Source organism: Daphnia magna, linkage group LG10, assembly GCF_020631705.1.
Source record: "Daphnia magna isolate NIES linkage group LG10, ASM2063170v1.1, whole genome shotgun sequence".
Taxonomy (NCBI): Eukaryota; Metazoa; Arthropoda; class Branchiopoda; order Diplostraca; family Daphniidae; genus Daphnia; species Daphnia magna.
Window position 1 is genome coordinate 5960327 of NC_059191.1, and position 27470 is coordinate 5987796.

At 40.6% G+C, this 27470-nt stretch overlaps 2 protein-coding genes, 1 long non-coding RNA gene and 2 pseudogenes across 7 annotated transcripts; 4 read left to right on the forward strand and 1 right to left on the reverse strand.

Moving 5' to 3' along the window:
- The first annotated feature begins 3141 nt into the window (after positions 1-3141).
- On the forward strand, positions 3142-4641 carry LOC116916379 (annotated as a pseudogene).
- Positions 4642-7830: 3189 nt separating this feature from the next.
- Positions 7831-9317, forward strand: LOC123477127 (annotated as a pseudogene).
- A 5699-nt stretch (positions 9318-15016) lies between these two features.
- On the forward strand, positions 15017-16250 carry LOC116931936. Its single transcript, XR_004399208.2, has 4 exons — positions 15017-15247; positions 15307-15886; positions 15949-16056; positions 16122-16250. It is a non-coding gene; the product is annotated as an uncharacterized LOC116931936 (long non-coding RNA).
- A 2954-nt stretch (positions 16251-19204) lies between these two features.
- LOC116932780 (dihydropyrimidinase) lies at positions 19205-25454 on the forward strand. 3 transcript variants are annotated; one of them, XM_032940611.2, is made up of 14 exons: positions 19260-19334; positions 19819-19905; positions 20673-20767; positions 20837-20910; positions 21007-21078; positions 21140-21178; positions 21244-21551; positions 21631-21744; positions 22456-22688; positions 23200-23536; positions 23611-23766; positions 23830-24085; positions 24171-24288; positions 24797-25454. In XM_032940611.2, the coding sequence occupies exons 2-13, from the start codon at positions 19849-19851 to the stop codon at positions 24251-24253; spliced, it is 1824 nt and encodes a 607-aa protein (XP_032796502.2). In that variant the 5' UTR covers positions 19260-19334; positions 19819-19848; the 3' UTR covers positions 24254-24288; positions 24797-25454. The 3 variants fall into 3 exon arrangements, with proteins under 3 accessions (XP_032796501.2, XP_045035359.1, XP_032796502.2); XM_032940610.2 differs by lacking the exon at positions 24171-24288 and having other exon boundaries at positions 19205-19334; XM_045179424.1 differs by lacking the exons at positions 22456-22688; positions 24171-24288 and adding an exon at positions 22834-23063 and having other exon boundaries at positions 19230-19334.
- On the reverse strand, positions 24968-26979 carry LOC116932781 (S-adenosylmethionine sensor upstream of mTORC1). Of its 3 annotated transcripts, XM_045179426.1 has the most exons (5): positions 26519-26977; positions 26244-26410; positions 25954-26177; positions 25692-25884; positions 24968-25579 (listed from the first exon to the last, which is right to left on the reverse strand). In XM_045179426.1, the coding sequence occupies exons 1-5, from the start codon at positions 26648-26650 to the stop codon at positions 25420-25422; spliced, it is 876 nt and encodes a 291-aa protein (XP_045035361.1). In that variant the 5' UTR covers positions 26651-26977; the 3' UTR covers positions 24968-25419. The 3 variants fall into 3 exon arrangements, with proteins under 3 accessions (XP_045035361.1, XP_045035360.1, XP_032796504.1); XM_045179425.1 differs by having other exon boundaries at positions 25450-25884; positions 26519-26975; XM_032940613.2 differs by having other exon boundaries at positions 25450-25884; positions 26244-26979.
- Between the last annotated feature and the right edge of the window lie 491 nt (positions 26980-27470).

Sequence of the window (27470 nt, forward strand, 5' to 3'; positions counted from 1 at the left end):
CAATTGCAAATGACAACGCTAGCTTCTTCGTCTCTTTTGTAGAGAGGCCATGATTCAAAAGGCAGCATTCTTTTAAATACGAAACAAGCTGGCCTTCTTGTTTGGAAGTGAATATTTTAAGGTGATGATCTTGTCTCTTGATAGATGTGGCTGCCATGACACTCGCATAAGTATGCTGGGCATGGAGACTCCTGCTACCTTCGACACTGGCTACCTGGGGGGTCGACACTGGCTACCCCGACACTGGCTACCCGACACTGGCTACCCATAAGGCCGACACTGGGTACCCCGACACTGGCTACCCGACACCGGCTACCTATAGAGGGTGACACCGGCTACCTATAGTTGGCGACACTAACTACCTCTTTTTTGCTACCCTGTTACATTTAACGTAAGCAAGAATCCCATGGCCTTTTGTTTCTTGCCTGCAATTACATTCCTATATCCAACATGATGACCATGCGCCATTGGGGTCCGGAAACTTCTCAGTTGCTCCCCCCGCCATAACAATCCAGTAACCACTCTTATGATCCAACCGCCGTGTATGATCAACCCACAAACGGCCACTGTGGGATTTTGTATGATCCTTCGACCGCTGGGTTCGCGGAACCCCTCAGTTGATCTACCCGCCACTGTGTTCGGGTGCGAATTCATGTTGTTATCCTGATGTAGTATAATTTTATTTAACTGCTTTCAATTTCTTTGCTCAAAGGTTTTTTACTTTGAATACCTTTTTTGAAATTCAATTTAATTTCGCTTGCCTTTACGTTTGATTACATTCGCGTATATTTGCCAAACATTCGAAAAGCAATCATTTTTTTATACAAGCCGAGGGCTTAGAATCGACGGAGGGTGGGGGGTCTTTTCATTGGACTATTTAGTTAATGCAAGTAAACGAATGTTTCTTACATTGAGTTGGACAGGTGGCCATTATAGGTAATTTTGAAGGGGTAAAAAAAGAAAAGAAAGGTAGCCAGTGTCGCCAACTATAGGTAGCAGGTGTCACCCTCTATAGGTAGCCGGTGTCGGGTAGCCAGTGTCGGGGTAGCCAGTGTCGGTCTTATGGGTAGCCAGTGTCGGGTAGCCAGTGTCGGGGTAGCCAGTGTCGACCCCCCAGGTAGCTAGTGTCGAAGGTAGCAGGTGTCGATTTCCCGTATGCTGTGATTTGTAAAAAGCCACAGTAGATTTCTTGACATTGTAAAGTTCAGAAGCTTTTCTAATTGCACAACGTCCACTAAGAACATCAGTGACAGCACATCGGAGTGATTCTTCAGATGGTTTTGGATTAATAGATTTTCTCAAATAATTTCTTGGCATTTTGCTAAAAAACAGAGAAAGAACTTTAGTAAGTTATCGTTAAATAAATATTGTTAATCAGACATAGCCAGTTTTGGTTTGTATAGCAATATGATTAACACAACTTATCGCATAAGATTGGTAGGCTACATTCTAGACATCAACATATGTTATACAAATCAAAACCTGGGGAAAAATAAAAACATACTTATGATCGTTATTCTAAACGTTGCTGACCATAAATAATGGAGTTATCGGAATAGGTGTTAGTCTCACACACGAAAAACTCAGCTGTGGCAGAATTGAAATACTTTCCAGAACAATCGTCAAATAACCAATATGTTAATTCTCCTAATTTAGAGAAAGATATAATTTAGAAACTATCAATAACTTTATTGGAATTAATATTATTACCTGTGACAAAATCAATTGTGTAAAAAGGAATTTCACCAAGGAACAAATTTTGATCAATGACATGTGAAGCCATTTGCCCGTTTGACTAAACTGCAAAAACTTTAGGAAGGAAGGAACAATCGATTATATATCGATACACAATACACCAATAATTCCCTCATCTAAGTATGGCTCCTCCCAAATTTGTCCAACTTTCCCCCTTCATTTAAATCGATAAAATGTCATAGCTATTAAATTGAAATTTAAAATTATTTGTACAAAGTCGAATAGTGTATTGGATGAAGTAATTCATTTACTTGTCAAAATTATTATAAATTAATCGTATCGATATCTATTTAGCTTTGTCCAGCTTTCAACCCTGCTTGTACAGTTTTACCCCCGCTTTTCTACTTTTTTTTTTTATTGGTGTGTTTTTTTTAATTCAGCTGTTCATAAAGTTACAGTCGTAGAGCTTTGAAAAAAATTGAAAATGACTACAGTATAATGAACTTCAAGAAAATATATATTTTTTTATTTCATGTTCATAACTTTTACCGTTAATGGGAAAAAATTAAAAAATGTCCAACATAACCCCGGTCTCCCCTAAAGGAAAAGGTTTACATAGCCCGTCCAATCCAATTCGAAACTTGATCGGGGAAATGTCCAGCCAGCGTCAAGACGATTGGGCCCACGCCGTCAGCAAATCCCTACCTAGGACACCTGTAAGCCATACTCGCCTTTATCCCGAATTAAACGCTGACGTGGAAGACGTCGAACTTCGCACCGAAGAGGCACCTGAGCAGTCGGGTCCGGGTCTAACGGTGCGGAAAAAATCGCAACATCCGAGTAAAGGGCCAGCCGCCGACCCGAGTCAGTGAACGTAATTTAAACAAAGCTTTCCAGCCCCTTGTGCCAGAAACGATTAAACCTGTCGAGTCCACTCTGATTAACGACATCTATCTCAAACTCGAAAGCGATCCCGAGTCAGCAGATGAGAACGACGATTTCAGCAGCGTGAAGTCTCATAACGATTTAGAAGTCGAGCAAGACCTTGAACGCACCAGAGAACGTGTCGAGGAAGATTTAAGAGGGAAAGAGAAAGTAGAAACGCCGGCCGACGACCAGTCACTTCCACCCCTCAAATATTCTTCGACGCCTATTAGCAGATATCAGAATTTTTATACAGACCAATCACAACAAACGACAGAGAAACTAGCTCCTACTAATCAAGTAGGAACACAGACGATCTCCCCTTCAACCCGATTGGTGGAAACGCAGACGCCTCACCCGTGCACTCGACAAGTAAAAACTCAAACGACCCTTCCCCCCTTCGAAAAACCCCAGCCGTCCTCGTCAAAACAAATAGAAACAAAGTTCACACCGTACAAAAGCGTAGATTTCAAATTGACCCCTTCTCAGAAAACGATCGACACGAACCCACCTAGACCAACGATGGCGCATCCAAACCCATATGAGACTTTGTACAAATGTCTACGGGAGACAGGGGCGTCAAGAGAAGATGCCGCAGCAGGAGCGAAAGCCGCCTTGGCGTTGACAAAAACAGCTTGTGGCGCGAGCGAGTTCCGCGCGGTAGATATAGTCGAAAAAGAGGTCAACTGCTCCACTGCTACGAACCAGAGCTATTACAATAGTCAAAAGTTATTGCAGAACCAGCAACAACAAACGATAGCGTTATTAGCTTAGGTACCCGCTTTCAATGGAATGGGGTCAACCAAATTTGAGGACTGGATACAACATTTTGAAAGGGTAGCCGACACCGCTGATTTTGAAGAAGGGAGAAAAATAAAACTTTTAGGCTCAAAGCTTTTTGGGTCTGCAGGGGACTGTATTACAACCTTCCAGCTAAATTATCCAAGGGAAGCAAAATCATTCGTTAAGGTTAAACAGAATCTCCATGAACGCTTCCACGGAGGGGATAACAGAAAAATGTACTTTACAGAGTTTAAAAATTGCATCCGTAATTCTGGGGAATCTATCAGGGACTATGCTTGCCGGTTACAGAAGCTTTACTCGTTCGCCTACCCAACGGAAGTAGGAAAGACAATTGATGCAGATGTCCTCAAATTAAGAGAGACTATGTTAATGGATGGCTTTCTGGGAGGGTTAAAATCCAACCTACGCGAAAGAATGAGTTTTAAAGACTATAGGAACTTAAATGACCTGGTAAAAGCAACAGAGAAATGTGCAGCTATCTTAAATGAAGGCAAACTAGAGAAACGGAGCTTCGAATTTGTCAACGCCGTTTCGGCAAATGCTAATGCCCAGGAGTTGAGGGAAACAAAAAACGAGATCTTAGAACTAAAATCAGTCATTGAGCAGCTTTAGCAGAAAATGAGAGCCACCCAACTTACAGATAAGAGTCACGAGTCAATCAATGCCGTCGCCACGGGCCATAACGCACAATTAGCGGAAAGCAAACAGGAAATAGAGGAATTGAAAAACCTTTTGAAAGCTAGTAATAAGAGTTAGAGCGATATGATGAAACAGTCCAGAGACTCAGAGAAAATGATGAGAAATCTGCAGCTCCAGGTCCGCTGTATGAGCCAAGCGATCCCCCAGGCTCAACCAATGAGACAGTATCAACAAAATCCCAGTGGCCTGATTACAGACAATAGTACTCGGTTTCCACATCAACCGCCAGTACATCGTAATCCACCACCATTTTACAAGGATAATCACAATAATCCGGTTAATGGACCCCCTCACAGAGGAGAGCGGTATTGTGCTTATTGCGCAAATAACGGCAGGAACCCAACAACTCACAACACTGACAAGTGTGGGTGGGGACCAAACGGGCCAACCTGCTTCAAATGCCATCAAGGTGGGCACATTGCGCGTGATTGCCCATCCGCACCACTTCGTTCCGACGCCCGATATGCGTCGCCAGCTCAGAATCCTGGTCAGCTCAACCCCTGGAATCAGGAAAACTAGAAACCACCAATTGTAACGTGGGGCAAAACGGTGGGCCTTGTCCTAAACCCCGGCAGATTATTAATCAAGTAATAGAAACCAGAAAAAATAAAATACCACGGCTTCCCATCCAAGTTGGAAATGAGAAATTCAAGGGCCTTTTAGATAGTGGGGCGGGTAGAAGTTTAATTAAGACAGAAGTTTTTAACAGATTGAAGGAAGGTGTAATGAAGTTTAATGCTGACGTTCCGGTCGATTTATACGGTGTAGAGAACACCAGACTAGTTACAAGAGGGCTAGTGACCCTACAAGTTCAAGTTTTAGGCGATAATCTTCTGCAGGATTTTATCGTCGTTGATAGCATCAGCGAGGAGTGTATCTTAGGTTTAGATGCATTGCACGAGCACAAGTTCATCATTGATGGTAGCGAAAGGAGAATTTACCGAGTCAAACAAACCTTGAAACCAGACTCCTCGCCCACCATCGTAGCAAGAGAGAAGATCACGATCAAGCCCTTTAGTGCCACTGTCGTTGAATCGGAAGGGAATGGGGCTAAGCTACCTCCCAATCTTGCGTTTTTTTTTTCACAGAGGACCGGGACTGAACAGCGGAGTACGAGTTGATCCTTTCATCAATAAGAGTAGTGAGGAAGCCGTTTTTACAATAACGTTAGTTAATGAAACGAATAAACCAATCTCCCTGCCAAGGTATGAAATAATCGGAACGTTAGGATTTTGCCGGATAGAAAAAGATAATATCAATTCTTGTGCTGAGCGCGAGCTGTCGTCCAGTGCTGTAGATTTTGCCAACAATTTGCCACCTGATATGTCAGGAGTAGATAGAACCAACATTACAAATTTTTTAATCGATAGAAAATCAATATTTGCATCCACTACAGGAGAATTAGGGAAAACGGGGCTAGTAAAGCATCACATTAATACGGAAGGACAAGGACCCATTAGATTACGCCCCTATCGGATACACCAAAACGTTAAACCAGAGCTTGACAGTATTTTGCAGGAATTATTAGTTAACAAGATAATAATGCCGTCCGTATCTTCATGGGCGGCCCCCGTAGTATTAGTAAAAAAGAAAAACGGAGGAATCCGACTCTGTATTGATTATAGAAAACTCAATGGTATAACAAAAAATAATTCCTTTCCCTTGCCTAGAATAGACGATGTTCTAGACTTACTCCACGGGCAAAAGTATTTCACTACCTTAGATTTAGCTTCAGGCTATTGGCAGATAGAAATGGACGACAGCTCCAAAGAAAAGACAGCGTTCATAGTGGATAACAATCTGTACGAATGGAATAGGTTGTCGTTCGGGTTGACTAATACGCCTGGCACATTTCAACGGTTAATGAATTATGTTTTACGTTCCGTCATCGGGAAAATATGTTTAGTTTATCTCGATGACATTATAGTCTTCTCAAAATCGAAAGAAGAACATTTAGTAAATTTAGGATGCATCTTCAACCTTTTAGAAGAAGCCGATTTAAAACTCGGCCTCTCAAAATGCAAATTCATGTGTGAATCAGTGCAATATCTAGGGCATGTGATTTCAGCCAGTGGAATCGCCCCGGACCCAGAGAAAATTACACTGTTGAAAAATTATAAAAGGCCGACAACCATTGTAGAAATTAAATCGTTCTTAGGGCTCGCATCCTACTATCGGCGTTTTATCAAAAATTTCGCGGATATCGCGCATCCGTTAATAGAATGGACTAAAAAGAAAAAGGACAGGGATAATCACAACAAGAAAGTTAAGAAAATTGTAAGAGAACAAAATGCTGGGGACGCCACCTTCACATGGGAAGAGGCCGAACAAAAGGCTTTCGAAACGTTGCGCAAATGTCTCATTACGCCACCTGTCGTCGCCTTCCCTGATTTCGATAAAGAGTTCCTTATTTTCACCGACGCTAGTAACTATGGAATCGGCGCGGTGCTCAGTAAAATTCAGGATGGGAAGGAAGTCGTGATTGCGTATTCGAGTAGACACTTGAATGCGGCGGAACGGAACTACTCAGCTATAGAGCGCGAAGCTTTAGCCATCGTTTATGGAATAAAAAGATACCGTCACTATTTACAGGACGACAAATTTGAAATCATTAGCGATCATAGACTTTTTCCAGTGGTTGGAAACCCACAAGGATGAGAAAAGCAGACTAGGTAGATGGGCGATTGAATTGTCGGCAGTCAAGTATAAAATTACTCACAAACCAGGAAAGGAGCACGCAAATGCAAACTTCTTCTCTCGTATTCGTGTTGTAACTGTCGAGGAACGAACGGATTTTACTGACAATATAATCGAGGAGCAACGAAAAGATGAAACTTGTTCAAAAATCATTCGTTATCTCAACGAAGGTACATTGTCCGAATACATTGTCCGAATTGGAAAACCCAGACTGGATAAAGGAGATCGAACTGTTCCACATTAAACAAGGGGTTTTGAGGAGGGATTTTCTCCCACCATCGAAAAAAAGGAGGCAATTCATTCAAGAGCAAACGGTCGTGCCGTATTCATTGAGGAAAAGTATTATTAAAGAATATCACGCTTCGCTATTAGCAGGGCACCTCGCCTTTTTACGAACGTATCTCCTCTGATAAATACTATTGACCCCACATGTTGCGTGATATTAAGGATTATTGTAAGTCATGTGAAGCTTTTGCGTTACAAAGACGGGTAGTAACGAGAGCGTTCTTACACCCGTTAGAGATCGCGACGGCTCCATTCGAAGTTATCGGCATGGATTTTCTAGGGCCGATTAAACCCGAATCCTCTAAAGGAAATAAATATGTACTCGTCATGACTGATGCTTTCTCTAAATGGACCGAGGTCGTAGCCTTGCCCGATCAAACGGAAGAAACGACCTGCCGGGCGCTGATGGACAAAATCGTTTTATATCATGGGCCCCCAAAAATTATCATAACAGATAGGGGGACGAATTTCACATCTCAATTATTCAACAGTTTATGTCAAGAGCTCAGGACTAAACATAAGACAACGACGGCGTATCATCCTCAATCGAATGGGATGACAGAACGCTTTAATAAAACAGTGGTGGACATGGTGCGAAAATATATTGCTAACGGCTTCGAGCAATGGGAAGAAGTCCTCGGCCCAATGGCCTCGGCATATAGAAACTCAGTACACTCTTCCACGATAGAGAGTCCGTATTTTTTAATTACAGCGAGGGACCCAAACATGGTTGTCGACAGGTTTTTAAGACCGGAACCGGAGTTAATCACCCCTCGTGATTACAAAAGCCAAACGATGCAACGGCTAAGAGAAGGTTTTGCGCTAGCCAGAGAAAACCTATTGGAAGCTAGAAGGCACCAGAAGATCCAGTATGATAAGAGAGCCAAGGAAGAGAACTTTGAAGTAGGTGATCGCGTCTTCCTGGACGTAAGGGTCACTCAATTAGGAACGAGCAAAAAATTAAACCCTCGATATCAAGGCCCCTTTCGAGTTTCAAAAGTCTTCCCTAACCATACGGTGGAAATCCGTACGTACAATGGAAATGGTATCCAGCTTACGCACGTCAACCGCCTGAAGGCGTTGACAGAGTGCATGATTTGGAGAGATGAGGAATGCGTCGATTTCGACGATTTACGAGAGTCTAAGCTAAGAGCCACCAGGCTAAGAGAAGACGACTCCGATAACGAAGAGGATCTTGCCGACGTAGAAGCAGGAGGTGAAGTCAATACCCCGGATCACGAAGGTGACAGGGAACTGATTGATTTGGACGCTGTCGCGCCGAATGACGTCAGAGACGCCCACTTAATTGATTTCGACCCTCTCATCCACTTGAACCAGACGCAGCTACTCAACTTCAACTGCCTAGTTGTTCAAGATAAACTGTGTATGGAGCGCAGGTTGAGGTAGCACGTTGCGCACCTTTTAATGTATCCTTCGGGGCCAAGCGGACGAAATGTGGAAATCAGCCCCGTTTTATGAACTTCACAATAGCCCATAACGGATGGCAACTTGTTCCATATCACCCATGTTATTGGCCTGAACCTAACTACGTCAACTTTAATGGGAAAACTCACATATACGCGGATGGTGGGTGGGTTCCGGTAATCCCAACAGTTCCAACAAACGGCAGACGCCTGGTCGGATTGGCAACGTATGAAGCTGATAATTCTCTACAAAACTTTTTGCAAATGAATCCCGCGATGCAAAACGGGCCGTTGAGTCACGCGTCGGTGATGGCCGACATCTTGGCTTCTATTCATGAGCATTACGCAGAAGATAACTCACGTCAATTACTGACATCAAACGTACTCATTCATCACGGCGACGCACCGAACATTGATTTCGTCGCTAAGATCGGTGGATGGGTAAAGAATTTCGGAGCAGTCTCGGGATTTGGTGCGTTGTCAGTATTGGCCGTGAGATTTTGCGGAATCGGTTCGCTACTACTCAAGGCTTTCCCCCTCCTTTCCAAAATCCCCCAAATGACTTGTTTCAAAAAGCCTCCATTGGCCATCACCGCTGCAGATCTACCCATGTCCATCGGCGTACAACCAACAGCAGTGACCAACCCATCCCAATCCACCGCATCCGCATCGGCAGCAGTTCCGCCACGCCGTACGCCACCGCGCCAAACACGACCGCCACACACGACTCAGGAAGGCGAGGCCTTCTTACCACGTAGACTACGATCACAGCCACGAAGAGTCGAATAAAATTGCCATAGTGTCGTTTTTCATCACTAGTACATTTCCTTTTCCCTTATAATTTTGCCACAGTGTTTCCTTTTTCTCAGTTCTTAACGTCGTCCTCTTATACTATCATTTCCTTTAGTAGTCGCCATAGTGTCGTTTCCTTTTTTTCCCCATTGCTGTTTCATTTCCCTCCACTTATTCTATGTATAATTTTGTCACAGTGTCCCTTATTAATTCTTATCGTAATGCTTTTCCCTCTCGCCCTTCCAGCAGTAATCATCGCTCTGTTCTTTTCCGTTTTTTTCTTTCCTTTTTTATCACGTTACCATTGGTTGTGCTATTCATTTTTTCACATAATTCTTTTCTATGTGCGCGTTCGCTCTCTCTACTTCCGTATCCATAAAATTGCCGCAGTTACTTCGCTGTTACTTCCATTTTGCATTCTTATAGTGCCTCCTCCTGTTCTATCTTGCTCATCCGTCGCATTCCCTTGCTATTCGCATTCAGAATCTGAGAGTGATTGTTGCGGGGCGCAAAAATTGAGGAGGGGGGGTGATGTAAAGAATCGAGATCTTTGACAACAGAGAAACTATGTCTTTCGACTTTCTAAAAAGTCACCCCTCTGGCGCCCCAAGCAAAACGGGGAGTTGACCGTTGCGGAAAAAGCCCCCTTGTTCTCGAACAAAGAAGAAGGTCAAGTTGACCGTTGGAAAGGACGCTACCACGACCCCACGTCAACCAAGGAAAAAATGCTTCCTCAAGACCTAATAAATAGAACTAGATTTAGCTCGCCCCTTCAGTCTTCTGTTAACTTTCTCGCTAGTTATTCCGATCTGTCCCGGCCTGTTCCAGCCTTACAAATACAATGCGGTAAAGTCAAAGATTCTTTATTACTTTAAATTCTTGTGATAGTTTGCACGCTCCACGCGCGTGTACACCATTACATAAACGAAGATTATGTACAGTGTGGAAATGAATAAATTCTGTACACTAAATGTTTTTCTTTGCTCAACAGGTTTCATGCAAAGTCTCTACAATCAAATGCAGCTTTAACGCTGATATTTCGCTAGTAATAATCGATATCGTAAGGTCTTCAAGTTAAGTTTAAAAATCCCACCTAATTTCTCATATGGCCCATCCTCAACACTGATTGGGTGCCGCATTTTCAGTATATTCGGCCTCAAAAATGCAATAATAAATATAAACAAAGACTCCTTCATATGCAGAATGATATAAGCTTTATGAATAACCCAAAATTTTGAGCAATTTGTGAATAAAAAGGCCGAACAAACGTCGTAAAGTTTTTCGCTTTTTGGTGCCTCCCCCTCCCCCAGAATTTGGATTAAGCTTTCAAGACAAATTCCGGGTTAAATAAACCTCTAAAATTAAAAATAATTACAGAAATGGACAAAGCTCATCCAGCTCTATCGATTTCTGGGAAATTTTACATGAAAATTATCAAGTGAAATGTATCAAATAGAGACATTTAGAATTCTCATCTGTTTAGTCGACTACGGCTGGTGTAGGACTAGGTCAAAAAACCCGAAAAACAAAAAGTGTAAATTTGTTTTATTGGTAGATATTTTTTTTTCAAATTTTTTATTTAAAACTGTGCATATTGTCACACAAGTTGTATTTAAACGAGCACAACGAATACAACAAGTGATGACTTAATTCTAAACAATGGTTTAACTCGAACAAAAAGGGATAACCATTACCAAAAGTTGGAGAAGCGTCTGAAGAACTCTTGGGAAACCAGGGAACTCCTCTTACGGAGCCCAGCTCCGGGAGCTTACCCTATGGAGACTCCTCTAACGCAGATTCGGGGCAGCATTTTATACCGTCGCGCGAATTACTCCCCTTCCGGACTGCGTATCTACGTATCTTTCTTAGAGCGGACTTCTCCGATAATTTCTTCACCACGATCGCAGCGTTGTCCATGGAGCGGATGACTCATCTCTGCGAAGAGATAACCAATCTCCCTTTTCACCCGCGACAGGTCTCCCTTCCTCAAGACAGGCGACCCGACTGTACTAATCTTCTGCGATCCACGAAGGTTGATGAGACTAAAGAAAATCAGCTTGCGTCCTCTTGGCAAATAAGGGACTTTTACTCCGTCGTTTTTATTCCTTCCGGTTGAGCTTACTTGTTTAAATGTTTCTTGTATTTTCCGGATAGTCTTAAGGATTTTTTTTTTTACTGCTTCCTTCGACCACGGAAGAGGCGCTGCAATCGCATATCTTACGGCCGTTTGAGATTTACCATCCACTCGTTCGGGAGCCTTGCACAATTGAACCAGCTCCTGGCGGCGTCATCAAAATACTTTTCAAAATTATTTTTTTTCCAATATCACCCCATCTGTTGTGGGTAGAATGTTCTTCAAAGCGCTCCATCCATTGGTGCGCATATTATTCCGAACTTTTTTGGAAGATTGGCGAGCTAATAAATTTTCTGACAACTTCCATAGCTTGTCTTTGCGGCTGCTCAATATGCCTTGATGGCAATACAAATTTTTGTCCACCGACTGGAACAACTGGACTCGTCGCCGCTCTCAAATCGACCTCGGTTTTTGGATCCGAGTCTAAGCCTCTTGCAGTCTCGACTGATTCACCCTGACTGTCAGCTTTTTCGGTCAAATGGTCCTTTGGAATAGGACCTTCAAAATTTAGGGCTTCACCAACAAAGGAATTTCCACTCTCCAACGATGAGGCTGGGGTAGGTGAAGTTTCTACCGGAACGCATGACAGTTCTCGAAGCGGATGTAATCGTCGGCTGGGGTCTCTTGGGCAACTAGGTAGCCGTGGGTTTGTCCTCTTCGGCATCGGCTAACAATGACTGCAGCACGACTTCGTTTACTCTCAGGCAACGAGCTGCGTCTTCAAAAATTGCCACACGGCAGCACAAATTCGTTACTTACTGGTAACGAGCTGCGTCTCAAAAATTAAAACTCTGTAGCACTAATTCGTCACTTACGGGTAACGAGCTGCGTCTCCACCAATTGTCACACCGGTTGTATTTAAACAAGCACAAACGAATACAACAAGTGATGACTTAAATTCTAAACAAAGGTTTAACTCGAACAAAAAGGGATAACCATTACCAAAAATTGGAGAAGCGTCTGAAGACCTCTAGGGAAACCAGGGAACTCCTCTTACGTAGCCCAGCTCCGAGAGCTCTTCCGATGAAGACTCCTCTAACGCAGATTTGGGGCAGCGTTTTATACCGTCGCGCGAATTACTCCCCTTCCGGACTGCGTATCTGCGTATCTTTCTTAGAGCGGACTTCTCCCGATAATTTCTTCTCCACGATCGCAGCGTTGTCCAAGGAGCGGATGACTCATCTCTGCGAAGAGATAACCAATCTCAATTTTCACCCGTGACAATATTTACGATCACGGAATACAATACTGTACATATTTTTAACAATTTTACATTTGTCATTCTTTTTTTTAATTTTCGCCAATTATAAAAAAGTAAATGAATAATACACAAATTTCCGTCGACGGACCTATGTCCGTTCAAAATTGCCGCCTGATAGAAAACTGCACAAGACTAGGTCGGAAATTGATCCTTTCTCTGCCGATAGATCATCCGATCTTTTGACTGGTGGAGATCGGACCATAGTCCGTTCTCGGATGGAGTTTGTGTTGACAGTATCCTCCAGAAAAAAGAACCCCCTCAGTCACAAAACCAATAGTTTTAAATCTCTACTGCTCGATGGCATCTTTTGTTTAGAGGTTGAAAGCACAACCACGTGATTTTTTTGTATGATTTGTTGCAACATGGTCTCCACGAGTCAACTCGACCGTTCGGGTCAGTGCATTGGATTTTGTTCTTTTAGTCGGATTTCACAAATCTAAAACATTTTAATAAATTTGAAATCCAAATCAAATCATCTCGTAAAAATAATCTAAAATTTCAAATCAAATCCAAATCAAATCCAAATCCATCCCAAATGATTTTTGTCAAATCCATATCATTCAAATCCAAATTTAATAAAAAATTTGTTCAAAATAATTTTCAAAAATGCCCCACTCACCCCAATGGATTTTCGGGGGGGACGTGAGCCCTTATTAGAGCTAATCTATTTTATTTTTATTTAATAATGGTTTGTGAGTGGCTTTTTCGCTCATAGAGTGGGGTCAATCCGCGCGGATTTGACAAATCCGATGCGCGACCAAAACTCGGATTTCGTTGAAATTTGGTAAGTGAATCAATAAATATGTTTAAAATTTATTGGCCAAAGGATTTTTTTTTTGCGCAATTAGGGAAAAAGTTACAGCAAAATGAAAATCAGATTTTTTCATTTTGCCGTAACTTAGGATTTTTTCCGCGTTTTCATTTTTATTTATTTAAGACTAGTTTTTATTTCTCTATTGATTTTTGAATAAGTACGTCTTATTCAGTTTTTCACGCTCTTTTTAATGGTATTTTTTTGTTTCAAAATTTTTTAATTTAATTACGTCTTTTAACTTTTAAATGTTCCTTTTTGACCAATCCGCCAAGACCGCCTGGGGTAGTCAAGGTCAAAAAGGGGAGACAGGGTAAAGAGATGAGTGAAAATGGCCGCCGAAGCCAATATTTTACATCAAAATAGGGAGATTTCAAACAATTAAATCGGCACTATGGAGAATTTAACCCTAGCGAAAAAAATAGAGCATATACTATGATATGTCCTCTTTTTTTTAGTGCAAAAATTACAAATAAATCTCAGAAGCGAATCTGTTCAGGTCTACTTTTGTAAGACACACTCTGAACATTTAAAAGTTAAATGACGTAATTAAATTTAAAAATTTTGAAACAAAAAAATACCATTAAAAAGAGCGTGAAAAACTGAATAAGACGTACTTATTCAAAAATCAATAAAGAAATAAAAACTAGTCTTAAATAAATAAAAATGAAAACGCAAAAAAATCCTAAGTTACGGCAAAATGAAAAAATCTTATTTTCATTTTGCTGTAACTTTTTCCCTAATTGCGCAAAAAAAAAATCCTTTGGCCAATAAATTTTAAACATATTTATTGATTCACTTACCAAATTTCAACGAAATCCGAGTTTTGGTCGCGCATCGAATTTGTCAAATCCGCGCGGATTGACCCAGTGTAGGAAACGAATTTCTTGCAGCAAACGAAACTCTTCTGCTAAAAGAGACGAGCCACTTAATAACAATAAATAAATAAAAATAAACTAGATAGAATTAGGGCTAGAAAAAAAATTGTGAAATGAAGAAATGAATAGGGTACCCACTGTTAGGAAGAAAATCGGGGAAGTCTAAATTATAGTTATGATAACTTATTTTTTAACGTCAAGAAATGGGTTTCTTCATAAGACGCTGCAGGCACAGCAGACCAACTTGGACACAATTGAGATTTTCAACTAGATATGTAAAATTTTTTAATTTTGGACTTATAGTTTTCCCGTATGTAATTATTTAAATTTTAAACACACATCGGTTAGTTCGGTGCGGTTTAGTGTTTAGTGCGACCCGAAAAAATATTCGAAATTCCGATTGGCGAATACGAATCAACCTATTCTCAGTTAGCGACGCTAACCACTGCTGCCGCGGCAACACGTACTAACTAAGTAGTACGTGTATCCCGGTATTTAGCCTATTTCTCCCTATGCTTATACACTGTGTACGGAATACCACCTTCGTTTGTTTTGTTTTTTGCGCTCAGAATTGTTTCCATCCGTCGTCTGCCATATTCAGAATTTTGACGGTATAAATTTAAAATTTTTTTTTGTGGATTAAATTGTTTTAATGGAAGAAGAAAGAAGAAAAATCTACAATGCTAGAAGAAGGGGAAAATATCGTAAAAGTGGAAAACGTAAAAGATACGTTTTCACAGCGACAATTTCCAACGATTCTAGTGAAATAAAAAAAAAGGGTTGAAAAAAAAATGCCACTGGGAAAAATGAAAAATAATATTAAGGACAAAGGAAGCTTGAATGGTAATATAATTTTTTTATTTGAATTATACAAGCTTTACTTTACTGTTGCTTGTCACTAGTTACATGGCAAGTGAAGTCCTACTGGAAAATATGGTGACAGGCAATCAAAGCAATTTCTACACTTCAAAAGGAGCAGATCCAATACCAAACCAACATTACATTTATTTACTTAAATTAGTTTTTTAGTAACTGCCTTCTCCACTGAAGTTTCGAATACTTTCATTCAGGACTTGGTGGCTTAATACAAGAATTCCACGAAGCAGAAATCCTTGGATATATGGTAGAAGAAAACAGCAGACCAGAGGGGGTTAGTTGCCTATCTGAATGGAAACAAGGAAAGGCATTTGAAAAAACACAACAAAAAACAACAACAAAAGGCACTATAGCTCCCACATTGTGGGACCCACAAGTACCGAATGTCCTGATTTCGATTGCTGCACTATTTGCTGTAGCTCTGTAAGCAACTATGCTGTTTGTTGTAGCACATGCAAAAGGAAATTGTGTGTTTCATGTCACAAAAAATTTCATTTATCACGTCCTTTCATCAACGCACATTTTACATAAAGGATACAGTTTCATCCAGTAAGCCGTTGCCTACCAACTTTGTTGACTGTGACACCCGTGAAATTACTGTTCAAAGTAATCATTCACATTTTTAAGTTATAAATAATCTTTTCGTTACAAGTTTATTGAATTTTCAGGAATACCAGTGGCATGTCAGGTCACTTCCTCCTGCCCGTTATGTTGTAAGTCCGGGACGTTACTTCTGAATGCGAGCGGCAAAGACAAGTATGTCGTAACTTTGCAGGGTAATTATTTTTTTGTATTGCCAATAACTTTTCAATTTTCTAAATCTTTTCTAAATCTTTTGCAGGTCAAAAGTCATGCCCAACTGTAACGCCTTTGACAATATTGGATTCGTCAAAATGACAAACATACAGTTTGGATGTTTTTTTAAGTCCAGGAATAACTGATTGCCACTTTACGCACTTATTCTCAACTTTAAAAACAGAGATTTTTTTTTCTCGTCTCCATTTACCAATCCACAAACTACACAATACTGTTTCTTCACACTTTTCAACGGTTTCGTTTTTGACATTTTGAATTTAAAGCTCTTTTCCAGCTGCCCATCAGCTCCCTTAAGATTTTTCCTTAACTATTGTGCTACCCTCTGTTGTGCTAGCGAGAAACTAAAAAACTGAAATTGCTTAAAATCCCTCAAAAACTACGACCAAGCCTTATGGGCAAAGTCTACGCAATGAACGAACCATCCCCTCTATGACCATGGTACTACCTAGTTAGTACGTGTTGCCGCGGCAGTAGTGGTTAGCGTCGCTAACAGAGAATAGGTTGATACGAATAGATAGGACTCGGCCCCGGTTCTCGAAAACCCGGGTTACCCGCGGATTGTCATCAAAAATAGTCGCCCATGGGCGATCCGGGTAGCCTATTTGCCAAAGTGGGTAGGCTGGGCGGATTTGATGGGCAAACTGGGTATATACATTAGAAAAACTACCCTTTTTCAAAATTCCCAAAATTTTACAACACACCCGCCGGGTGTGTTGTGGCGGTGTGTTGTAAAACATTTGGGATAATGTAAATAACTTTTCTGCTGTGTTATTCTCATATAATCTAATAAATACAAAGTAAACTAGGTTATATGGGCTAAAAAACTAGAGTATTTGGGAATTTTAATGTTATTTCGTTTATATGCAGCATTAATTTTAAGATGACGCGTACCGCCATAAGCGCCGTGTTAAACACGGCGAAAAAATTTCGACGCGGAAACCGATTTGAGTAACTCCTAAATTAACAAAAAAATTGTAAATCTACATAAAAAACATTGAAATTTGAAACACACGTTTATTAACATATAAAGTTTGATTACATGTACTCAAAACAATAAAATATTTACAATTAGACCCCCATTTCCGATTTTCAAATTTTCAATTGCAAATTTATATGTGATCCCACAGTACGATTTTGTATGGGTTTTTTACAATTCCTTAAAAAGTAAGTATAAATAGTGCTAAAAAAAAATTTCAAATTAGGCTACTAATTGTCCTAGGTATAAGAGCTAAAATGACCATACTAATAACCCTATAAGCTTTGATGTAATGTGATTGTTGACCTGCGCCATCTATTACCTATAACAGTTGGAAGGCATATGTGCATATCAAAATTTTGTCAAAAAACTAAATTTTTCGGCGTAAATCTTTTTTTACGGTAGAGTTCTTCTATTTTACCTATTTCCGTTAGGATCATAATTGCCTCCGTATGACAATTTCAATATATTAAGTATAACTATTGCGAATTTCTAATTATGATATACTCTTGTATATTTTTACATATTTTTTTGTATTTTTGTATTTTTGCTTAAAAATATTGGGGTGTACGAATATTTTTTCGAGTTGACAACCCCCACTTTAGGTTGCAATTTGCTGGAATAGTAAGCAACTAAGCATAACGATAATGATGATTCATTTTATTTTATTATCATCTATTTTTATTATTATAATTATTTTTACATTCCAAGGCAAAAGAAGAAGCTTAAGTGACTGCGAGAAGCTCTGAAAACCTTCAAAACGAATGCCACCTTCGCATCGGAATACGACCAGGTTGTATATTGTAAATTTATTTCTTTTCCTGTTCATTCTGAAAACAATCCAAGGATGTCAGAAGGAAAGCGACTAGCTTATTCGGAGCAATTCGTAGTTTCCGCTCCCGATGAACGAGTACCTTCCTTCTCAATTGCATCACAGGCTGTGCACTGGGCCACCCTTTTTTGTTTTGTTTTTCGTTTAAAAAAGGATTTCTTTGTTGTTTGTTCCCGCTGAAGGACGAGGGGGTTGCATCTTTAAGAACTAAAGGAATTTTGTTAATAGTACCATGAGTGCTAATAATGGCTGCAACGGGAAACATTGTTTCTTTGTTAGTTGGAGGTCTAGAAGTCGCCTACGGCTGTTCACGTGACGGCTTTCTGAACTAAACAAACTTCCCCAATGAGAGTTTTTCATTGACTTCCTCTACTTCAAAACCAGAAAAACTGAAGAAACAAAGCGAGAGAAAATAATTTAAACAACTACGTACATCCTCTCAAAGCAAAAGATGAGAAATATAATTTTTTCTACAAATTCTATTATTTATTAAATTCTTTCAAAACCAGAAAAACTGAAGAAACAAAGCGAGAGAAAATAATTTAAACAACTACATACATCCTCTCGAAGCAAAAGATGAGAAATATAATTTTTTCTACCATGAAATGCTGGAATATGGGCAAGAAAAGGGAAAACCTAGAACAGATGTCGGAAACTGAAAAATAGGTAGCCAGACCAAGAGAATCACGAGAGTACCAGACATAGGCCCACATTTTTGCCGAGAAAGGGGAGAGGGTGTCTAGTAAAAGCTTTGGGATGATAGGAATATCTCGCACAATTCTCCGACCATATGGTCGCTCAACATCCGTTGCTGAAGTCTTGTCAATAACCGCATCCCGATCCCGAAGTCTTGTCAATCACGTAAATTCAAACGGAATGGTACATGTAAGCAAAAACAGTAAAGCACGAGCGCACCAAAGAATATATTTTGGGAAAAAAGACGTGGTGAATGTTTAAAGAAAAGGTGTGAATGATCATGGTCCATATACTGTTCAAGTAATAATACCCTCTCGAGAAAGAATTCTTTACAGACATGGAATATGACATAGTAGTCGGCATGGAGTCTCTTTCGGGATTCTCGAAAACTAATATGTTTTACTTTTTGAACCCGAAAGGAGGGAGGTGGAACATTGTCAACTACCTAAGCCACTGTAGACAAAGTGGTAAGTTAGAAAGTTACGTCTAAAATTGTGCCCCCACCTCAACCGAAAAACAATTGCGGGTATTGAAAGAGAAATAGTTTCACATTCTGCCACTAGATGAGTTCGCTTGCCGTTAAACACGAGTCGACAAGAAAAAGAAAGTTCCTTCCTCTTTGGGTTCCATTCCTCCGTGTGACTACACTCAGCTTCAGGCAAGAGCTCTGTTCTGTCTTAGTCTCCTTCTCATCTCATCTCGTGCTTGTGTGTTTGTGTGTGTTTTTGAGTTTGGTAAGTTCTCCCTTTAGAACTGAACATAGAAATCTCGTCATCTCTCTCTCACTCACTCACCAGTCACTCACTCTCACCAGGGTTTCTCGTTTAAATTGAGCCTTGCTTTGCATTGTTCTCCTTCACGTTGTTACACGATTGTTTTTCATTTTCTGGTCGGTTACATTTGCAACAACCACATTCACAAAAAGGCGGTTCTTTTTTTATTTTACACGAAAGCTCAAATCACGGTTACGACTACCAGAATTTTCATGGGTGGGCTGGTTACTCTAGCGTTGCAGAAAGGTGTTGATTATTGCGGTTTCTCCATAGAAGAAAATTTCCATCAGACGCGTAGGTTTAACGAGCGAAAAAAAAAAAAAAATACTGCAATATCCGTGTGGTGTATTGATCCATGACGTCACGAACGGGACAGCGATGGCAGTCCCGGCAGCCCGGAGAGTGTGCGTCTGACTAACGATTGGCGCTTTTATTATCCTTACAGACTCGAGACGACCAACCAGAAAACGACGCAATGGCGGCCAGGGCTCAATCCACAACGCCCGTTCGCAAAGTTCCTATCCATTTGCAGGTAACAAAGTCTTAATTTCAAATATTCCATAAAATTAGAACCAGATGTTAACTTAACTCAAATAACGCTTTCCCCGAAAAAAAAACAAAGAAGAAGAAAAAAGAGAAGAAAAAAAAAATGAAGAAATGATAAGAGAAAAAATATTTATAAATAAATATTCAAGTATGTATATTATTTGGGAGTGCGCCGTGCGCATGCTCTTGTAACGGGAGTAAAATTGGGGTTTGACAACCCGTTTAGAGTATCTGCCCTCATGCTCTATGACTATGTAGATGTAATGAGGTTGCCAAACCTGTTTGACGCTCTACTGCTGGAATCCTAGTTTCTTTTCTGCCCCAAGCTATTTTGAAATTCAATTTCTGTTTGAACGTGGTTTTTGTACACATTTCGGGAAAAGAGAAATGGTGTTTTTGACTGAAAGACTACAAAAAAAACCTGCGTGGTGTTAATAGGGGGAGGAATCGTGACTCTGCATTTTCTATTGCCCTTTTTTTCTGTGGTTTAGAGTTGAACGTTGGGAGAAATTTCTTTTAAAAATATTTTTCTCGTAGACCACTGATTCGCTTAATTCGTTTCACCTCCCTCGTAGAAACCTAACTATCGTCTCCCCTACAGAATAAAGGAAATTCAATACTCTCCGAGGGTGGTCTATTTCGAAAATATACATTTCTTTTTGCCATGAAATAGGATATGTTAAAATTTTTGTAAAACTATTTTCAAAAACAAATTGATTGATTTTTTTTCAAATTATTATTGATTTTTTGCAGAGCGCCCAGAATAGACTTTTGATTAAGAACGGCAAAGTCGTCAATGGTGATGGCATCCAAGATGCAGATGTTTATATCGAGGAGGGTATCATTAAGTGAGTTGAGCGTCAAATGGCTTTAGCTGACATTTACGTTTTTAATGTTATCTTTTATGACTTCCCTAGGCAAGTTGGAAACAATTTAATTGTTCCTGGCGGAAGTAGACTGATTGATGCCAGGGGAAAGTATGTCATTCCAGGTTCGTTAAGGTGTCATGCATCAGCTTCGCTCTTTCAAATGTTGGTAGACTTTCTCGTTTTAAAAACTATTTGTTCTTTTCTCTTTGCCTTTTTAGGAGGCATTGACACCCACACGCATCTCCAGTTACCCTTTATGGGAACGACGACGGCAGACGATTTTTACACTGGTACGTCGATCGATTGATGGGCTTTAAATCACCATTTTCATTTTAAATTTTTGTGTCGTAGGCACGCGAGCTGCCCTGGCTGGAGGAACCACCACCATAAGTATTTTTCATTTAGAGCCCTTAATTTCTAGGGAAATATCATTTAACTTTTGCTTGCCATTGTAGTTGACTTTGTAATCCCAAGCAAGGGACAATCGCTGATCGAAGCCTACAAGCAATGGCGTGAGCGGGCCGACGAAAAAGTAGCCTGTGACTATGCATTGCACGTGGCAGTCACCTGGTGGTCACCGGAAGTGCAACAAGAGATGGAAGAGCTTTGCCGAGATCATGGCATTAACTCCTTTAAAATGTTTATGGCCTACAAAGATCTGTGGCAGTTGGACGATACAGAGTTATTTGAAGCCTTCGAGAGATGCAAGCAATTAGGAGCCGTTGCGCAGGTGCATGCCGAAAACGGCGATATCATCAAAGAGGTGAGGAGCACCCGGAACGACTCTTATGTCTCCACCTGCTCAGTTTTTCTTATCTCATTTATCACGTGCATCTCAACAGAATTGCAAGAAATTATTGGCCGCTGGTGTCACTGGACCCGAGGGTCATGAAATGTCTCGACCGGAAGAAGTGGAAGCCGAAGCTGTAAACCGCGCCTGCGTTTTAGCCAACCAGGTTCCATTTTATCTATTTATTTTATTTTTTTTTATTTTTTTTTTTCATCTTTTTTGGATAAATTACCGTACACGTTTAAGTCAGTAGATACGTTGCAACTTACAAGTGTATTTGATATTTTATGTCGTCGCAAACATATTATCAGTTAGCTCTAATCCGGCATCAGCCGGGCCGTCCAACCGTGACTCCCATTCAACCGTACGCGCCGAATTCGCATTTTCCCATTCAGACGGAAAAGGGCCGGCTCAATTTTTATTTGATGCGGTTAAAGTTTCCCCACATACCTATTGAATCCAGCAAAAGGTTCAAAAGTATGCGTAAAAGGGCTAGATTATTTTGATATTTTATTTATTGATTGATTTTAATTATTATTTACTTATTTTTTGTGAGAACCGATAATTGTGTTTGACGTTAGATTTTTTGGGTTTTTTTTTTTGCTATTGCATATACCCGCAGTTCAACCAAAATCTTTTGGCTAATTGTAAACGATTATAATTTAATTTTAAGTAGTGAAGAGTTTTAGACTATTATTTTTTCCTCGTTTGTTATTTACTTGATTAGAATTTTCTCTTTTGTTCTATTTGTCTGTTGTTTATGGAACCAGAATGACAAGTTTCATTTAGTTACCTATTTTTTTTCTCTTTTTTTAAACTTTACTTTGCATGTTTATTTTTATATTTATGTTTTCATTTGTTTGTTCGCTTATGCTAGGTAAATTGTCCGCTGTATATTGTGCACGTGATGTCGAAAAGCGCTGGTGAGGTCGTAGCTGAAAAGCGACGCCAGGGCATTGTTGTGTACGGAGAGCCGATCGCGGCTTCTCTGGCCACAGATGGAAAGCACTATTGGAATTCCTGCTGGCGCCATGCAGCGGCTCACGTAATGGGTCCTCCGCTTCGGCCAGACTCTACCACACCCGATTATTTGATGGATCTATTGGCTAAGTAAATTACCCCATCATAAAAACGTCCGCTCTGCACATGATGAATTCGGGCCGCTTACCAATGTTGAATGGGTTTCTGGACGGACGGTTCGGTAGGAATCCTTCAACGGATTCTGCTAACTGGCTGAACTGTGTTGTGTGAATAGGTGAACTGTCCTCTATACATCGTGAAAATGACCGGCGCGGGTAGTGCCCGCTTGCTGGCAGACAAGCGAGGCCAAGGGCTGATCGTCTACGGCGAAGTGACGGCTGCTGCTTTAGCGACGGCGGCTCAATGCGACATGGGCTCGTGGAGTCACGGGGCAGCCTATTTAACCAGCCCACCGCTCCGTCCCGACCCTGAAACTCCCCAAATATTAATGGATTTACTTTCAAGGTGGAAATTTGTGAAAATCCGATTGGTGGTGGTGGGGGGGGTACTGGCAGCAGGGCTTGCAAAGCACTTGGAAGGGTTGAAATGGAAATGGTACTTGTCGGGAAATTTGAACGATTGATTTGATTGTTGATTCTAGTGATGATTTGCAATTGACTGGAACGGACCACTGCACTTTCTCGTCTGCTCAAAAGGAAATGGGCAAAGGTGATTTTACTAAGATTCCAAATGGCGTTAACGGCGTTGAAGAAAGGATGTCGCTGATCTGGGAGAAGGGCGTCGTTTCCGGCAAAATGGACCCAACTCGCTTCGTGGCAGTCACATCGATGAATGCGGCAAAGATTTTTAACATGTACCCTAAAAAGGGATGCATTGCAGTTGGATCAGATGCTGATATCGTCATTTGGGATCCAAAACTGGAGCATACCATATCGGCAGCAACTCATCACTCGGCGGTGGATTTCAACATTTTTGAGGTTCATTTACTATTTTCATTCCTAATGAAATTAGCAGATTTACTAACAATTAATTTGTTCAACAACATTATTAGGGAATAACCTGCCGAGGTGGGCCTGAATACGTGATTGCCAATGGTCGTGTGACTGTTGACGAGGGCCAGGTGAAGGCTGTTCAAGGTTACGGATCTTTCATTCCTACTTCACCATTCGCGCCATTTGTTTATGATGCTGTCACTGAGCGTGAAAAGGTATCATTTTATTTTTATAACATTTTTCTTCTACTAAGTTAGTAACTTTGAATTTCCTAACAGGTTCACCAGTTGATCAAAGTGGAACGGGAAGGCCGTATTGTAGCCGTGCGTAACACTATGGTTCCCGTCGTCCCACAAGCTACTAGCAACGGCGAGGCCTTAGAACTCAACTTGTCATCGGTCAACGGTGGAGAAGAGGTTGTCGCTGCAGCCGATCACCATTTCGCTTCTCATCAGCATTTCACTCGTCCGCCGACTAGCTCCGGCGGCCGAAATATGCAGGACACCACCTTCTCTCTCAGCTCTGAATATCCAAGTAAACTATGAACTTTTTTTCCCATTTCATCTGTACAGTGCAAAGTAGAGAACAAAAAGAAATACTGATGCTGACACCAATTCAGATCCGGCGGACGAATCGGACAACAAACGCTCGACAATTAGAGTCAAAGCACCACCGGGGGGCCATTCTACCGGCCTGTGGTAGTCGCTCTAATACACGATAACTTCACAGCCATACAGGTTCATCATTATAGATGAAAATCGAATAGCCTGTCTTGTCTGCTTGGCTTCTGTTTCGTTGCAATGTACTGTCCGAGTTAACGTCTCACATTGGCGGCAACCTAGTTATGTTTTTTACCTAGTTTTGACATATAGAAATTGCCGCGGCTTTTTCCTTTGTGTAACGTCCCAATTATTGCCACTTTTATTTTAAAAGTATAGTCCATTTTGGTAAACCGTAACAAAAGCGGCTGTAATGGAAATAGTTGTATGGAAGATATCAGCCGCACCGATTCTTACTTGTTAAAACTAGGTACCTAGTAATGCCACCAACCTCACCTGTTCGTAACTAGTATCAATCGTTTTTATTGATTTGTGTGTCTGTTTGTTTGTTTATTTGTTTTTTTTTTGTCTTGCATACTTCCACGAGAGAATTTTCAACATCATTCGTTAACAGTTCGGCTTAAAGCCATGTCTTACGTTAGACAATTAAATTTTCCTAACTTTCTCTTTTAATTGTGATTACCAGGCATGGCTGACGTGGAAGAAGAAGCAAAGGGCAAAAAAAATTCGATCCAAGTAAAAAACCCGCCAGGCGGCAAGTCTTCAGGACCTTTTTGGTAGATAATCTCTAGTGGAATTTTACATGCAGCTTCGACCGATTATGATTCCCTTTTAAGCATTTAATCAATTTTAAGGGTTTTTTTTTTTTCTTTTGTTTTATTACCTTTACCTTTTTTTTCTTTGTTTTCTATATATATACTTTTTCTTTTACCGTTGTCATCTGCCTGTTTCCCAATACTCTCAGACCTTCGTTAACTTACATCACTTGCATTGTACGGCTGTTTTGTTCGATCCATGTTGATCTTTTATGGAATATGAATCCTATTGAAAGCTGAATTTGCTTGTTTTCTAGTATTTCATGGTAACCTACGTGAACCGCACAAGACGTGTTTTTTTTTCTTTTCTTTTCTATGCCTACTCTGTTAGCCTAGAGGCCTATTGTTCACTGAATCGTGGTCTGATTTTCTTTGCGCGGTAACCTTTTTTGCGTGTGCTACACCCTAAAAAAAAGATAACACAAGCAACGTCGTTCAGGATTTCACCCTTTCTCGAATCTATCTCCTCTTTTTTGTGTATGAGCACGTTTTGCTAAGTTTCGTTGAATAAAAAAGTAATTGGTTGTATCAAATTTTTTAAAAATTCATTCATCAAACAAAGGCAAGTTAGTGAATCCTTCGGCAAGTTCTGCTTCTGTAAACTTGATTTCGTCCTTTTCCTCGTTCTCTGAATCACTGGGGTTGTAAAAATCCTGCGGGATATACATTTTTGATGCTAAAAGTTCACGGTCTTCGGCTTTTAGTACAGACTCAACCGAATTTTTACGGAAGGCCATACAATGAGCATGTTGCAGCTTTTCGTACTTGATGCGCTTAAATCCGATGGCACTAAGAGCTTCTCGCCAACTCCTCATAACTTTTGAGTTTGAGTGAGCTGCTTTAGAATCAGGAGTGATGATTATGAGTATTCCTTCTCTTAGCAAAAGCAGGTGGGCTTTCTCACAGCAAGTCCATCGTTGACTTGGAGAGGGAAAATATTCCAGCAAAAAGGAAAAAACTAGAGCAATAACAATATATTACTATACAGCTCCAAATCACATGCAGGAAACCTACATGCAAAGTATACCTATGCAATGGAATTGGTTGGTTGCCAAACTCAATACACTTTGGCCATCAATCACTGTTGTTTTTCCAAGAGGGATGTTAAGAAAGTCACACTGGTAAACCGATTCAAGGGCTGGACACAGATCTATTGACAGAACATCAAGCTCTTCATATTCTCCAAATGGGTTGTAGCAGCTTCCCACATCTAATACTGCTACTTTTGACTCATTCAATATCAATTTAGGCCTTTTGTGAGGCAATATAAACATAGAATTTAATTTTTTACAATATTGAACTTTATCAAGAATTTACCACTCAGTATCTGAATTGGATTTCTGTCTGTGCTGTTGCAAACCACCAGAAAAGAAGTAATATTGGAGAAAAGACCAAGTCCAGTTGATTCTTGATGTGGCTGGATTAGAAACTCGAAGTTGTTCCCAATGTTCAGTTGCAAGTTTATGCATGCTGCTTGCATATTTCTTTAGCAATATTATTTTTTTAAAAATTAACCAAAATAAGTACGATTTTGCACGAAGCACTTGAAAGTTTACGCAAATTTTATTCTTAACATAGAAACGTAATTGTACCTTTAAACATGGCACATTTCTACAATGATTAATCCAGACAGATTCCAAGTCCCCAGTTTTATACAATTCTTGGCGCAATCGCCTGTGCACATTTTTAACAATATCAGCCAGATTTTTTCCATCATTTGACATGCCGACAAAATTCAGTTTCGTAACGTTTACCAAGGCCTACTTAATGCTTAAGGCCTGTAAACTCGAATACCTCCTATGGCGATGACGCGTTACCTGGCAACCAGAGTCATAGAACCCTGGTTGGTTCACGCTGAGAGGAATCCCTATACCGCATTTCGTCGGTCTGTATGTCTCAACAGGGTTTCCACAATTTCGCTACGTTAGCGAATGAAAATAATTTAAATTACAAATTTGATTAGCTAGTGGTTATGTAGGACAATTTTGATTAGCTAATCGGTTCGCTAATGAACGGGCATTAGCGAAGGCCGAAGAGGTTCGCTACTAAAAGCCGTCTGCCCAGTCTGAATAGTGAATAGCGAACTAACTCGATACTAGCTAATCGGCCGGGCAGCCAACTTCTCACAATAGCGAAGTAGTTCGCTAATCACCGCGCCAAGTAGTCAACTGACTCGCGCCATCATGCGGCCATTAGCGAAGTAGTTCGCTACTGGAGATCATCCTACATTTTGAATAGCGAATCACTTCGCTATTATAAGCCTCCTACATTTTCTATTAGCGAACTAGTTCGCTAATGGAGATTATCCTACGTTTTATATAGCGTCCCATATAGCACATTTCTGCCGTCGGATGTCCGAATCATGGCCGAATATCCGTTAGATATCTATGTACTCAATGGGTAGTTCCAGGGATGTCCGTCGGCTAGTCACCTTGGAAGTGGAATGGATGTGCGAAAATTATATTCTACGGACCTCCTTCCAACAGCCAAAAAGATTTTCAATTGTTTCATTTAAGGATCGGCCTCGAGCCAATCGGGGCGTTT

Coding starts and splice junctions, on each gene's coding strand:
- LOC116932780 (XM_032940610.2), top strand. CDS start 19,849: ATGGCGGCCAGGGCTCAATCCACAACGCCCGTTCGCAAAGTTCCTATC. Junction 21,079..21,139: donor GGCAGACGATTTTTACACTG/GTACGTCGATCG, acceptor TTTGTGTCGTAG/GCACGCGAGCTGCCCTGGCT. Junction 23,537..23,610: donor TGGATTTCAACATTTTTGAG/GTTCATTTACTA, acceptor CAACATTATTAG/GGAATAACCTGCCGAGGTGG.
- LOC116932781 (XM_032940613.2), bottom strand. CDS start 26,650: ATGTCAAATGATGGAAAAAATCTGGCTGATATTGTTAAAAATGTGCAC. Junction 26,178..26,243: donor TCCAATTCAGATACTGAGTG/GTAAATTCTTGA, acceptor GCCTCACAAAAG/GCCTAAATTGATATTGAATG. Junction 25,885..25,953: donor CAACCAATTCCATTGCATAG/GTATACTTTGCA, acceptor TTATTGCTCTAG/TTTTTTCCTTTTTGCTGGAA.